At 62.2% G+C, this 13,685-nt stretch overlaps 2 protein-coding genes across 2 annotated transcripts in view; both read left to right on the top strand.

Moving 5' to 3' along the window:
* Window positions 1-4,971: 4,971 nt before the first annotated feature.
* On the top strand, window positions 4,972-10,408 carry DES (desmin). Its single transcript, XM_069020865.1, has 9 exons — window positions 4,972-5,594; window positions 7,077-7,137; window positions 7,313-7,408; window positions 7,498-7,659; window positions 7,746-7,871; window positions 8,570-8,790; window positions 8,924-8,973; window positions 9,255-9,337; window positions 9,462-10,408. The coding sequence occupies exons 1-9, from the start codon at window positions 5,044-5,046 to the stop codon at window positions 9,501-9,503; spliced, it is 1,392 nt and encodes a 463-aa protein (XP_068876966.1). The 5' UTR covers window positions 4,972-5,043; the 3' UTR covers window positions 9,504-10,408.
* Window positions 10,409-12,521: 2,113 nt separating this feature from the next.
* The window catches only part of SPEG (striated muscle enriched protein kinase), a 39,101-nt gene continuing 37,937 nt past the window's right edge, over window positions 12,522-13,685 (top strand). The window contains exon 1 of the mRNA XM_069020864.1: window positions 12,522-13,311. Within this exon, the coding sequence (XP_068876965.1) occupies window positions 12,903-13,311 (409 nt within the window). The 5' untranslated portion in view covers window positions 12,522-12,902. The remainder of the gene's footprint in view (window positions 13,312-13,685) is intronic.

The following is a 13,685-nucleotide window of genomic DNA, read 5'->3' as shown; positions in this document are numbered from 1 at the left end:
CTGTGCCTGAGGGACACCTGAGGACATTGGAAGCCCATGGCTTCCTAGCTGGTGGATGCCCAGAGCGGATGGGTACCCAGCGGGTGCTCAGGGTGGATGGATCCTGGGGTGCATGTGTGCAGGACAGGGTGAGCCTGGATCTGGGGTGTCAGAGCAGGAGTGAGTGGCAGGGCCGGGTGTGGCCTTCGTCTGGCCCTGCCGGTGTGAGCAAAAAGCAGTGCCTTGGCGTGCCACAGCTATTCCCAGCACAGCGGGACTTCCAGAAAAAGCTCACGATGGCTATATCTGGGTGGGCTCTGACTCACCCCTGGCTGGGTGCCAAGAGCTGCACAGCACCTGCCATGGCTGCCCCCTACCCCATCACTGTGCTTCTGGGAAGACACTGCTTCTGTCCCCATCCTGCGCTGCTCCATGAACCGTCTGGTGCAGCAGGGAACCACAGGCAGCCTTTCCAAAACAGCACCAGCTCCTCCTCTGCATGTATGCACCCTGCTGCTGGGCTCATATGTGCGCCCAGGGGTGCCTGGCAGGGACAGGACCGGTAGGGACAGGGCACTGTGGCCCTTCCCATGTTCCCTGGCAGCCCAGGTGGGGTTCCAGGCAGGCTTTGCTCCAGAAAGTGTTCCCTGATGGCAGTAGGCTCTGAGGATGGGCAGGCAGTGCTTAGCCCTCCCTGCTGGAAGGGGTTAATGGAAAGATGGTCCAGGACAGAGACTGTAAACACAGTGGAGCTCCAGGAAGTGCCACCCACTTCTCTCACTGCCTGCCAGGCTGCCTGGACCCCCCTTTGCCAGCCCTGCCAGGATGAGCAAAGGGATGGCATCCATTGAGGCGGTCCCCCGCATCCCAGCCCACGTGTCTGAGCATGGGAAAGTGAAATCACTGCCCAGGAATTGCTGGAGGCTGAGTGAATGGCCACCATGCCTTACGTGAGCCACCAGCGATGCAGCGGGTAATGCTACCTCATCTCACTGGCATGGGTGATGCTATCGAGGCCTGCAGCACCCTTACCGACCACACAGCCACTCAGTCATCCCTGTGTCCACATGGATCACAAGGGCAGCTGGGCATCCTTAGTATCTCCATACCACTGGGGCAGGTGAATGTCCCCATGAGGACCATGAGGGCAGGTGGGCACACTCAGCCTGCCCCTAGGCAGCAGGGATGGGGGAACATCCCCAATATCCCCATGGATCACAGGGCCAGCTGTAGATGAGTGATGGGGCAGGGGTACGCTTCAAGCATCCGCATGGACATGAAAGTAGCTGGTCTCCCCCATCGTTTACATGGCTCAGGGCAACAGCTCACTCCCAGCATCCTCATGAAACATGGAGGCAACAGCTCACCCGGAGGACATACAAAGACCAAGGGAGGTGAGCAAGCACCTCCCAGCAGCTGTACAGGTTGCATCTGGACACCCCTGGCATCCATGCTTGCCATGGGGGCATCCAGGCACCCCCCCAGCATTCTTGTGTCACTCACAGACAGGTCAATGTCCTCAGCATCCCCATCACCTGGGGACATGGAGGTGGGGACCAGGAGCAAACCAAGAGTCTGTGCACCCCCTGGTTCTGAGCTCTGGAGTGGGCAGAGGCATGGGGAAAGCTGGGATGAACAGCAGGCGTGGGGGGGCTGCAGACTTTACAGCACCCACCAGCTCCTGGGACCCCATCAGGCCAGGCTGGGCCTTGCTCCAGGCAGGGAGGGAGAGCCACCTCCTATTTAGACAATAGCACGCGCCCAGGATCCGTCAGCACTGGGGAATGGGCCACACAGTCCTTCCCTCTTAGGGTAAAGGCGTCTGGGAGGCTCATGGCTGTAAAAGGAGTGGGATGAAGGAAGACAGCCAGGGGTCAGGAGGGAGGGGGATGGACACCCTCATTTCTTCATTCCCAACCCTCAACTCACCCTTGAGCTAAGGCCAGGCATAAGGGGCCACTAGGGTCCTGGTGGCAGAGCGTAGGGACAAGGAGGGGCCATCACTCTGTCCCCACATCCTGCCTAGCTTCAAGCCCCAAGACGCCCACAGCCCAAGGAGGCTGTGCTGGGTTTAAATCCTGGGGGAACAGCAGGGAGGGAGGGCCAGGAAGGAGGGGCAGCTGCAGGATGCAGCTGGCTTTGCTCACAGGGATGTCATGACCAGAGGGAGTTGTTTGACATTCCAGCTCCAAACGCCTTCCTGGCAGCAGTCTCATCCAAGGTTTGATGGAAGCTGGGACCAGGCCAGTGCGGGGGTTCAGGAGCCACTTCCCAGGCTCCGCCGGTCTGGGTCAGCCCGGCCTGCGATGGAGTTGTGGGGAGGCTGAACGGGGCTGGATAGGACAGGAGGCAGCTGTGCACTTCTGGCCTCTGCAGCCTCCTCACTTTCTGCAGCTTCTGGGTCTTTAATTGGCACAGAGTGTTTGGCATCTTGTCCCTGGGATGGGAGTCAGACAGGGTCTCTGGGTCCTGCACTTCATCCCTCCTTCCTGTCACGCTGGGTCCTCCAAGCAGACGGGGATTTCCTAAGAGGCCGGTCCACCCTCTGCAAGACGTGGGGCCCCTGCCTGCCCAGAGCCATACCGGAAGGCTGTCACAAAGCTAAGGAAAGGCCACTTCAAGCAGCCTGCCCTAGAGCAGGGTCAGGAGAATGCTACTGGTTAATTCCACTGAGTTGCTTTCTCTCCAAAGAGCAGTGCCCAAGAGTGCATTTCCTCTCCCTGGAGCACCCCAACTCTGCACTCCCCTGCTCTATGGGATGAAGATGGGAACAAGGGCAACCCAGGCCTGAGATGGGATTTGCATCAACCTACCTGAAACACCAGGGCAGGGTGCCAAGGCACTTCTGGACACAGCATCCCTGAGTAGTCCATCCTCCCCACACTAGCAGCTGGCACAGCAGTGGGGTGGGGTCATAAGAAGGGATGGCTGAACTCTGTTCCTGGGGGTGGGCTGTCCCAGATGCCCTGAGTCCCCCTCACGGGGCACCCACCTGCTCCTCTGCACATGGGCTAAGGACCAGCTTGCCGGCACTTGCAGCACAGGCAGGGCACACGTGCAGGGCTCTGGGATGTGCAGGGCATACTCGGAATGGGGCCAGAAGGACGAAGGATGCTGTCTGTTTTTCCATCTACTCTCCCCCCACGTGCCCCCCTTTCTTCCATCCTCCCCCTGCGCTGGGATGAAACAACCCCATCTGGAAATACCTTCCCTTTTAAAGGCAGGCTCCTCCAGGCAGCTTGTACCCTCTGGGAAGACGCCACATCACTCTGCAACTGGGTGGCTGGGAGAGGTTCCAGGGATGGGGGGCTTGGAGGGGCAGAAGGGATGCAGGGCATTGAGCATCTGCCCACCTGCATGTTTGTGGGACCCAAACTTTAGCTGTCTCCCCAAGCAACATAGAGCAGGGAGGCAGCAGGGAGGAGTTCTCCCAGGGCCGGGTCAGTTGAGAATGCTTCCATGACCAAGCCTGAGCCTTTGCCTGATGCTGATCCTGCCATGGGTGAGCCATGGCATTGCTTGGGATCTGCGTTACAGCCAGGACAGAAGGCTGGGAGGTGCAGGGCCAGGCAGGGCTGAGTGCTGTCCTGCTGCTGAGTCACCCTGTGCCCAGTGGCACAGCAGTCCCCTCCAGCAGGGCCTTCAGGGACAAAAGCACTGGGGCTGAGCCAGCTGACGTCAGCCAAAACAGCCCAGCTTGGACAGAGCTGGGGGTCACCAGGTGTGCTGGGGAGTCTGGGGAGGAGGGGGTGCTGCCCCAGCAAGGGGAACCGTCATGAGGGGTTCCCCCAGCACAGCCGCCCTCCCTCAGGATGTCCTTTTTAGGTGGCATGGGTTTGTGCAGGGCTGTGAGGGTGTCTGATGTAGCCCACCACTTGTCCAGGAAGCTGTAGTGGAGTTTTCAGATGGACTCAGAAATTACCCATTCTGGGAGTTTTTGGGGAGCTGGGCTGGGCTTTGTGATCCCCAATGTACTTCCCAGCCAAAGGGGAGACTGAGGAGACAGGCAGAGCCTGCAGTGCCTCGGGATAACCTGGGGACCTTGTTCTGCTCTTAGGGTGATGGGGATCAGAGGGGCTGCTCCAGGCAGGGTCGCCATCCAACTGTTCTCTCCACACGCCTGGAGCAAGAAGGGTTAACAGAGTGCCTCCCCCACTATAAATACCACGTTTGTATGTCCCACACCCCACGAGTATGAGCTGGGAAGGCTATTTTGGTTGAGTGCCTGCTGCTTTGGGAATGTGCCGGAGCGAGGACAGGGGCTGACGTCACTGTCACTGGGACTTGGACCCAGCACCTGCTCGGGGTCACTCAGCAGCACTCCGAAAGCACCCAGACCCTGGCCAGTGCTCAGCCCCCCATGTCAGAAAGAGAGTTTGGGTGCTGGGTCAGTACAAGCACACTCAGGGCAGGGGTTCCCTCACATCAACCCCGCTCCAGGGCCCTTCCTTGCTCACTTCCTCGATGGGGGGGCTGGAGTCTGGCCCCACATGGAGACCTGAGCCTTGTGCTCTCACCAGCGGGTGGGTCAGGGCATCATCAGGGGCCGTTTGGGGTGCTCAAGACCAATTTGGGGACCACGACTACTTGGCATGGGACTTGGCTCAAGGGGGATCAATAGATGTTGTGAAGGTCTGAGTTCCTTTCTTTCCCTCCATGGCGTCAGCCTCGGCTGTCTGTCTGTCTGTCTGGGCCCCCTGTGGGTAGCACTGCACCCTGACAGGGGGGTCACCACCAGCCTGCCCCACTTCCTCCCCTCGCACCCCCAGGGATGGGGCAGAGCCGTGGAGGCCAGTGTCAAGGCCTCACCAGGGAACTCTGGGGTGCCCAGGGGCCCTCGCTTTCAGGAGGGTGCGGGCAGGTGAGGGGCAGTGGGCGGGGGCTGCCGGCCATCCCCCCCGCAGCAGCATCCCCCAGCTGCCCGGCAGCAGGAGGGGCGGGTGATGTCAGCAGGATACAAATAGCGGCGCGCAGTCCCCTCCCGACGCCTCTCCGAGCTGTGCCGGCCGCTCGCCAGCCCTCCGCCTGCTCCCTGCTCCGGCCTCGCCTCCCCACGCCGCCACCATGAGCCAGTCCTACTCCTCCAGCCAGCGGGTCTCTTCCTACCGCCGCACCTTTGGCGGCTCCCCAGTCTTCCCTCGTGCCTCCTTCGGGGGCAAGGGCAGCAGCGGCAGCTCCGTCACCTCCCGCGTCTACCAGGTGTCCCGCACCTCGGCCGTCCCCAGCCTGTCCACCTTCCGCACCACCCGTGTGACACCCCTGCGCTCCTACCAAAGTGCCTACCAGGGTGCTGGCGAGCTGCTGGACTTCAGCCTGGCAGATGCCATGAACCAGGAGTTCCTCCAGACCCGCACCAATGAGAAGGTGGAGCTGCAGGAGCTCAATGACCGTTTCGCCAACTACATCGAAAAGGTGCGCTTCTTGGAGCAGCAGAATGCCCTCATGGTGGCTGAAGTGAACCGCCTGCGGGGCAAGGAGCCCACCCGCGTGGCCGAGATGTACGAGGAGGAGCTGCGGGAGCTCCGGCGCCAGGTGGACCTGCTCACCAACCAGCGGGCTCGTGTGGAAGTTGAGCGTGATAACCTGCTTGATGACCTGCAGAAGCTCAAACAGAAGTGAGTGGGGGGGCCCTGGAGAGTCCCTGTGGGCATCCATCCGTGCATCTCCATCCCTAGGGGTGGGTGGGGGCAGAGCTCGCTCTGGCAGCCCCTCGGTTGCTTACTGCTATCCTTGTGCCTCACACTCAGAGCCCATAATGACCCCAGTACTCTGTCCCCCTTGACCACTTTCTGATTGCCCAGGCAGCACGCAGAGGGTAGAGGAGCTCCCATAGCAGGGGCGTCCCCTATGCCCTCCCTTGCAGTGGGGCTGAGGTTGGGCTGTAACACCACAGGACACCCAGAACTGGGAGATTGAAGTGCACCTCACCTCGGGGTCCCCATCTCTGCTCACACCAGGGAGGGCTGCTGGGCCCATGGGTGAGCTGAGCTCTGTGGGATTAATGGACAGACCGATGCAGTCAGGCAGGCAGAAGTGAGGGGGCAGATAACCCGAGGAGTGTGCTCCTCCAGCTCCAGATGTGAAGGAGGGAGAAAAGGAAGTGGCTGTACTTCTGAAGGCCAGGGATGCTCCAGGCCTGCCGTGAGTGTCCATGGTGCCCTGTGGGCAGTGGGAGACCCCAGAGATGCTGTGGACCTGGCTGATGCTGGGGAAGAGCTGTGGCACCAGATCCAGTCCTACACCTGTGGGGATTATCCACAAGGGTGGACAGGCTGAGGGACCCCCCCAGGGACTGACCAGCGTGGGGAACATGGCAGTAGGGGCAGATACTCGAGGGGAGCTGTATGTTCTGGTGATGGTCTGCACCTTCCCTCCTGGACCCTGTGCCCTGGGGACACCATCCCCTGGGGGTGACACAGTCTGCTGCCTCCTTCTGTAACCCCAGCCATCACCACAGCCAGCCAGCACTGAGGTCCTCCCTGATGCTGGGGAGCTGGGGGTGGTGGCATGAAGGAACTCTCAGTGACAGGGGAGGAGCAGGGTGCAGAACAAATGGGTGTTGGGTTTCTGCCACCCCATGTGCCAGCACAACCTGGGCACCTCCGTCTCCTCCCCGCTGCCTTTCCACTGGCATGCAGCCTGCGGTACTGTCCCCTCCGCCGGCACAAGTCTGGATCTCCAACCCTCCCCCACAGGAGTCCCCACTTCACACTCTATCCCACAGCATTGCTGAGACCTCTCTGTGCTCCTGGTCTCCCTGGGACAGCTCAGCCAGTGGCCATCTCTTGGACCCCCTGTGCCAGATCCTGCACACTGTCCCCCCAGCTGCTGGTCACTCTCCCCTATAAGGGCTGGGGCAGTGCGCGTGGCACTGAGCTGACCTCATGTCTTTGTGATGTCTCCGGCGTTGACTATAATAGGGAATGGGAGGAAGAGCCCCTGGCCCCCCGCCAGTCCTCTGCTGCCTGCCGGGAACAGAGGACAATCTGTTTTCTTCCTACCGGGTCATGCTGGGCTTAAGGACAACTTGGGGGGACATCACCACGGAGGGACAGAGCTTCCTCCAGACCCCCCTAGCCTCCCTTCTCTGCCTACAGGCTGCAAGAGGAGATCCAGCTGAAGGAGGAGGCTGAGAACAACCTCGCTGCATTCAGAGCTGTGAGTACCCGTCCCCTTAGTGTGGCATGGGAACACCACCTTCCTTCCTACCCCCATCTCCCCCGAGAAGCCTGGCCCCAGCACCAGGGCATGGTCCTGGACACAGCTTTGCACCTTCCAGCCCTCGTGCTCTCCCTGCAACCCCCCACTATCCCTCATTCTGTGTCCCTCCCAGGATGTGGATGCAGCCACACTGGCACGCATCGACCTGGAAAGACGTATCGAGTCCCTGCAGGAGGAGATCGCCTTCCTCAAGAAGGTGCACGAAGAGGTAGGGCAGAAGTGGCCCCCTTTTCCAGTGGCACTCATGGGGCAGGGAAAATGGAGTGGGTGCCCTGAGATGTGACCTTGTCCACGCAGGAAATCCGGGAGCTGCAAGCACAGCTGCAGGAGCAGCACATCCAGGTGGAGATGGACATCTCCAAGCCTGATCTGACAGCTGCTCTGCGGGACATCCGTGCTCAGTATGAGAGCATCGCTGCCAAGAACATCGCCGAGGCCGAGGAGTGGTACAAGTCCAAGGTGTGGGAGCAGCGGGCTCCGGGCTGGCCCTGGCGCAGCGGGTTCCATCTCGGTGGTCGTGCCCACTGACCATGGTCTCTCCCCAGGTGTCTGATCTGACGCAGGCAGCCAACAAGAACAACGATGCGCTAAGGCAGGCAAAACAGGAGATGCTGGAGTACCGGCACCAGATCCAGTCCTACACCTGCGAGATTGATGCCCTCAAGGGCACGGTGAGCTAAGGGCAGCATTGGGAAGATCCCCAGCTTCCCTGCAGGGACCTGCTGCTCCAAGGCTGCTCAGGGACCTCTGGGACATCTCTGGGGTGGGGGGCTCTTCCCAGCTCTCTGAGTTGCTACCGTGAGGGGCCTTGTACCCCACATTTGGGCTGCACGTCCCCCAGCAGTAGCCTGAGCTCCTGCAAAGTGTTTTGGCAGGGTCCTGGAATCAAAGTGCAGATTGTAAAATGTGACCCAGCCTGGGAGGCTCCAGGCAGGCGGGCACAGGGCTTGGGGTGTCTGGTTGCAGGCTGGCAAGGTGGTTGCGAACAAACAGGGCACAACAGTCCCATTCTGGCACAGTCATGGCCACAGGAGCCAGCCAGCAGCCACCAGTGCCACCCCCAGGCAGCCATCCCATGCTTCTGCAGCTCTCTCTGCCCTCTTCGTGGGGCAGGATGGCTTTGCTGGAGTGTCTGGGCACCAGGGTGCTGGGGTTGCCTGATACATTCCCAGCTTGCCCCCGTCAGACCCTGCTGCCCAATGCTGGGCAGGTGGAGGGTGACAGTCACCAATCATGGTCCCACCTCAGCTGGACCAAGCCCAGGGCTGACCATGGCTCTCCCCAGGATGCCCTGGCATCCCCAGTCCCCACCCCAGGTGACCCCTGGCTCCTCTGGGTTCCCCCCTCACTGAGCACCCCATCTCTCCAGAATGACTCGCTGATGCGCCAGATGCGGGAGATGGAGGAGCGCTTCGCGGGGGAGGCCGGTGGGTACCAGGACACCATTGCCCGCCTGGAGGAGGAAATCCGACACCTGAAGGATGAGATGGCCCGGCACCTGCGTGAGTATCAGGACCTGCTCAATGTCAAGATGGCCCTGGATGTGGAGATCGCCACATACCGCAAGCTGCTGGAAGGCGAGGAGAACCGGTGAGTGGAAGGGAGGCAGGACAAGCTGGGGGGAACAGCAGGGTCAGCGGTTTTTTGGGGGTCCAACTTTATGAGCACACACCTGAGGGCTAGGGCTGGCTGGCGCTAAGCTTTCCCCTTTGTGTTGCCACAGGATCAGCATCCCCATGCACCAGACCTTTGCCTCTGCACTCAATTTCCGAGGTGAGCATCACTCCATGAGGAGGGGGAGCTGGGACGAGTCCTCTGAGTTCCCCACTTTTGGGGCAAATGTCCCTCCTGGGGGGTTGTAGCCAGGCTGGCAGGTTGGGGACACACAGGTGCCACACAGAGCCCCTGCTGTAGGGGCATTTGTTTGGGTGTTGCTGTGAGGGGGGAGGGGGGTTAAACCAAGGCTGCTGAAGTTCCCCAGTGACCCCAGACCCATGCTGTGTCGCCATGCCGTGTGTCCCTGTGGTCCCATCCCCTGTGTCCTCCTCCTGCAGAGACCAGCCCAGAGCAGCGGGGCTCGGAGGTGCACACCAAAAAGACCGTGATGATCAAAACCATCGAAACCCGTGATGGGGAGGTGAGCGCACGGCGGCACCGGAGGGTGGTTGGGAGGCAGGGGACCGAGCACGGCGCCTGGTCCCGCACTCGGGGGGGCTCTGCTGTGGCATTGCACGGCGTCTCACGGTGCCTCTCTCCCACAGGTGGTGAGTGAGGCGACTCAGCAGCAGCATGAAGTGCTGTAGAGGAGGCTGCTCCAGCAGCCCACCGGCACCTTCTGTCCCTGCCTCCGTCCCGCCGCCATGCCCCCCTCCTGCCCCCCACCTTGCCTCTCGGCGCTCCCCCGGCACTGCCTGAGGAGTCTCCCCCATGCAGCTGCCTCTGGGCCCCCCACACCCCCCGGGCTCTCTCCTCCGGCTCCAAAAGCCTCGCTCTGCTTTTGCAGCTTCGCAGCGGCAACGCCAGCGTCAGGATTAGGCCAGGGCCGGGGGCGGCAGGAGGGAGGGACGGGACAGGTGGGAGGGGCTGGGGGGAGCAGGTGGTGGCCTGGGCCAGCTCCATGGAGAGCCGGACGGTCCCAGCAGCGGGTTCTGGATCCCCCCACAGGCCCCTTCTCACGCTGGGCACAGCCTTGGGTTTCATCCCACACGAGTGGGGACCCACCCCCCTCCACCAGCACCGCCGGCCCCCCTGGAGCTGGCTCTTCTCCAGGTGCACGGCGGCGATGCTAGGGGTGGGGAGAAGCCAGGCGTGGTCTGGGCTGAGCCTCCTGTTCTCTGCCCAGCTCAGAGCAAGGGGGCCCCCAGCCTGCGTGTTCCCCCCAGCCCAGGGGGGCTCGGGCCCTTCGCTGCCCCCGGCCCCAAAGGCAGCCCCGTGGGGCAGAGGAGGGCAGTGCCCGCCCCCCCCGTGGCGGGGACCCCCAGCAGCAGGAGGCTGCACGGGGCCAGGCCCATGAGCCGAGAGGGTACCTGTAGGTGGACACAGGAGAGAGGAGGAGTGAGTGAATGGGAGAGAGGGGGGAGAGAATGAGAGGAGCTGGAGAGAGGCCCGGGGGGCCAGGGCAGGCATTGCCACCCCTTGCCCCAATGCACCCCCACCCCACCACGTGTATGAGACTCTTCAGGCGGCTGAAATAAACAGCGGAGCATCACCCTGTCCTCAGTGAATCTTTGGGGTGGGGGGGGAGGGTGTGGTGGGGAGGCAGCACCTGGGGGAGGCATCACAAGGGCTGGGTGGATGGAGGAGGAAGCAACTCCTTGGGCTGTCTCGTCCCTATGCTGCTGGGCCCCCAAAAGGTGTGTGTCCCTCACACTGAAGGTTCTTGAGCATTTTGCTGCCTCAGGTGGTGGGTGGGAAAGTCTTGCTGGGACAGGGAGCAGTGACAGCTAAGCCCTGAGCAGGTTTGAAGGGGCTCTGGGTGATGGTTCCGTATTTTCCCCACACACCTAGGGTTAACATACCATGTCCCAGTGGTTCTCAGCTCCACAGCCACCTCCTTTTTACCCCCACTTAGGACAGCCCTGCTCGAATCCACACCTGCCTGGGACTTTTCCAAGCCCCTCCAAGTGTCACCAACCTGCAAGCAAAGCCATCCTCACCCCTAATCAACCTCCTGCCCTGCACCCTGTGAGCATCAGACCCACCACCCTATTCTTGCACCCCAGGCTCAACCTCTGGCCTCAACCTGCCAACACCATATGCCCTCTTCCTCCCAACACGTGCCCCGCTCCCTGTGGTCACATTGTGGGCATCTTGGCTTCAGCTTCTTCATCCCAGTGATGGGGGATGCTGCAGTGGAATCCAGATTTGAGCATCCCACATGGGAGAGCAATTCAGGGTTGCTCTGCCCCGGGAGATGTTGGAGGGTCCACGAAACTCTGCCAGGCAGCAGATCCCAGGGAGGGTTTGGCAGGGGTTGATGTTTTAGGGACAAGGCCTGTGCTACTGCCAGCAGTGGGGAGTGGGCTGGGGGTGTCCCTGATGGAGAGGCCAGCGTGGCAAACCCCAGCTGGGAGGTGTTGGACCACAAGGCATATCTCCAGCAGGTGGCCCTGTGACATCGAGGACAGTTCCCAGGTTGCCTTGGGTTGGGATGACACCTCCCTCCCCGTCGGCCCAGGCTGGCTATGCCAGGGTTCAGCCCCTGGGGGCAGGCTGGGGACAAAGCATTCCTTTGCCTGCAGGACAGGGAGGAGCCCCCGAGGCCTCTCCTGGGGCTGGCTCAGCCACTCTGCAGCCGGGCTGTGGGTCTAGCAAGGCACCCCACTCCATTGTGCCCCAGCCATCCAAGCTGGGAAATCCTGTGATCTTCTCCTTGCTGTTGATGCTCCACTGATGCTGGCATCCTTAGGCTGGTGGCAATGGGCTGTGCCAAAGCCGTCGGGGCTGGCTCGAAGCTGGGAAGCACCGTGTCGAGTCGCTGGCTCCCTGCTCCCGCAGATTTACAGCCCCTGGCGAGGGCGGCTAGGGCCAGGTGCCGAGGCGTGTGCCATTGCTCCAGGAGATGGGGAAGCCCTGCCTTGCCCAGGGATGGCCGGGCAACATCTGGCACAGACCGGCCCTGACTGCTTGCTGCTTGGAGCCCGGCAGTGTGGGCGCTCTCATCCGGTGCCCCAAAGCTGAACAGCTCCATGCAGGGCTGACCGGGACCCACACTGCCCAGGGCAGCGAGGCAGGGGCTCAGTAAGAGAAATGGAGCCTTGATGTGTTTGCAGCCTTCCGGGGACCCACACTGCCCAGGGCAGCGAGGCAGGGGCTCAGTAAGAGAAATGGAGCCTTGATGTGTTTGCAGCCTTCCGGGCAGGGAGGATTTGTGGTGATCAGGGATGCTGGGATCCCCACCTCTCCTGTCTGCTGGGAATGGAGCGAAGGGGCCCTGAAGGGCTGGCTCCTGCCCGGGGTCTTGCGTTGCAGGAAGCATGACGGTGTCCTTTCCCTGCACATGCCGTCAGGGTCTCTCTCTGCCCCGATCCAATGACACTGCCGGAGAAGGGGAAGCGGGGGAGGAAGGCTGGGTCCCCCCCGAGCCTCTCAGCTAATATGGAAAGGTGCTGGCCCTTTTCTATCTTTGCAAGTGGAGCTGGGCTGCAGGGACGGGGCAGCAGGCGCAGAGAGGGGGAGCCCAGCCAAGGAATGTGACATATCAGAGGCAGCTGCCACTTCAGGAGAGGGGGCAGAGGGAGCGCAGCTCGCCGGGGGCTGCGCGGGACGGGACGGGTGAGGGGGGGGACGCCACGGCCCCAGCACGGGGACGGCTCAGCGAGCGGGCAGCACCCGCGGGACTCGCACCCAGGCCGGCGAGGAGCAGGTGCCGAGGCGCTGGGCGGGCTTGGGGTTGCAGCAGAGCATGGGGTGTGAGTGCCACACTGCATCGGGAGCTTGGTGAGTGGCGGCTGGGCGAGCAGGAACCCGAGTCCCAGCCTAAATATAGCCCCTTGCTTGCCCACAGTGCTGCGACCTTTGGGGCTGCAGCCTGTGGGGGGAGGCACAGAACCGGACGGCATTTGGACTAGGGGGTCGCCACTGCCCCAGCGTCCCAGTCAGGCACCCAGCACCCCCAGACTGCAGGCAGGGGGAGAAGAAGGGCACAACGTGCTGGTTTAGGGTGACAGGGGTCGCGGGTGGTGGTGGGGGAGCTGCAGACTATGCACCGAGCACAGGGACGCAGCGGCACGAGTAGGGCTGGTGGGGAGCCTCGGGCAGCCCCGCCGAGCCCTGGCATCCCCCCGAAGCGCGCCAAGGTCACAGCAGAACCGGGGCCGCCCGAGGAGGACTCGGCTCGCCTGGCAGCACCGTGTTTTGTGAGGAAACTGAAGAATGCAGCGATCGGCACCGGCTGTGACATCCGGCTGCGAGTGGTGGTGGTGGGCAACCCCCGGCCCAGCCTCCGCTGGTACCGAAACGAGGAGCAGCTGGCCCAGGGTGGGGAGGAGTATGGCACCCTCTGGATCCGGGACAGCAAGAAGGAGGATGCCGGTGTGTACACATGTGTCGCCGAGAATGAGCAGGGAGAGGCCATGACCAGTGCTGTGTTGGCCATCATTGACATGGAAGGTAAGGGTGACGTGGCCACCAGCACGGCCGTGCTGGCGCAGACCTTGGCACGGGTTTGCCGAGGGCGGCAGCAGTGCTTTGCAGGCTCTTGATGCAGTGCGTGTCCTGCGGCCAGACAGGGCTGCTGAGCTTTGCTGTGCCCACCCTGCTGCAGGCTGGGGTGCCCGGTGCCGGCAGCACTGGGGTGGCTCTCCAGCCTGGAACGAGCATGTGGCTGCAGTACCCGCTGCCAGGCCAGGCTGGGTGCCAGGACTGGGCACAGAGGTGTTGGGAGCATGTGATGCCAAGCCTGCTGGGGCAGGAGGAGAGAGAGAGAGAGAGAGAGAAATAGGGATTGGGCACATGGTACTGGTGGTACCACCCACCACAGCCAC

Source organism: Aphelocoma coerulescens, chromosome 7 (assembly GCF_041296385.1).
Source record: "Aphelocoma coerulescens isolate FSJ_1873_10779 chromosome 7, UR_Acoe_1.0, whole genome shotgun sequence".
In the NCBI taxonomy this organism is placed as follows: Eukaryota; Metazoa; Chordata; class Aves; order Passeriformes; family Corvidae; genus Aphelocoma; species Aphelocoma coerulescens.
The sequence above is the reverse complement of the archived record's forward strand: the minus strand, read 5'-3'. Positions and strand labels throughout refer to the sequence as shown.

Excerpts from the sequence above, each read along its gene's own strand:
- DES (XM_069020865.1), top strand. The coding sequence starts at position 5,044 with ATGAGCCAGTCCTACTCCTCCAGCCAGCGGGTCTCTTCCTACCGCCGC. Across the intron at positions 7,660-7,745 it reads AGGAGTGGTACAAGTCCAAG|GTGTCTGATCTGACGCAGGC; the intron begins GTGTGGGAGCAG and ends GTCTCTCCCCAG. Across the intron at positions 8,974-9,254 it reads CTCTGCACTCAATTTCCGAG|AGACCAGCCCAGAGCAGCGG; the intron begins GTGAGCATCACT and ends CTCCTCCTGCAG.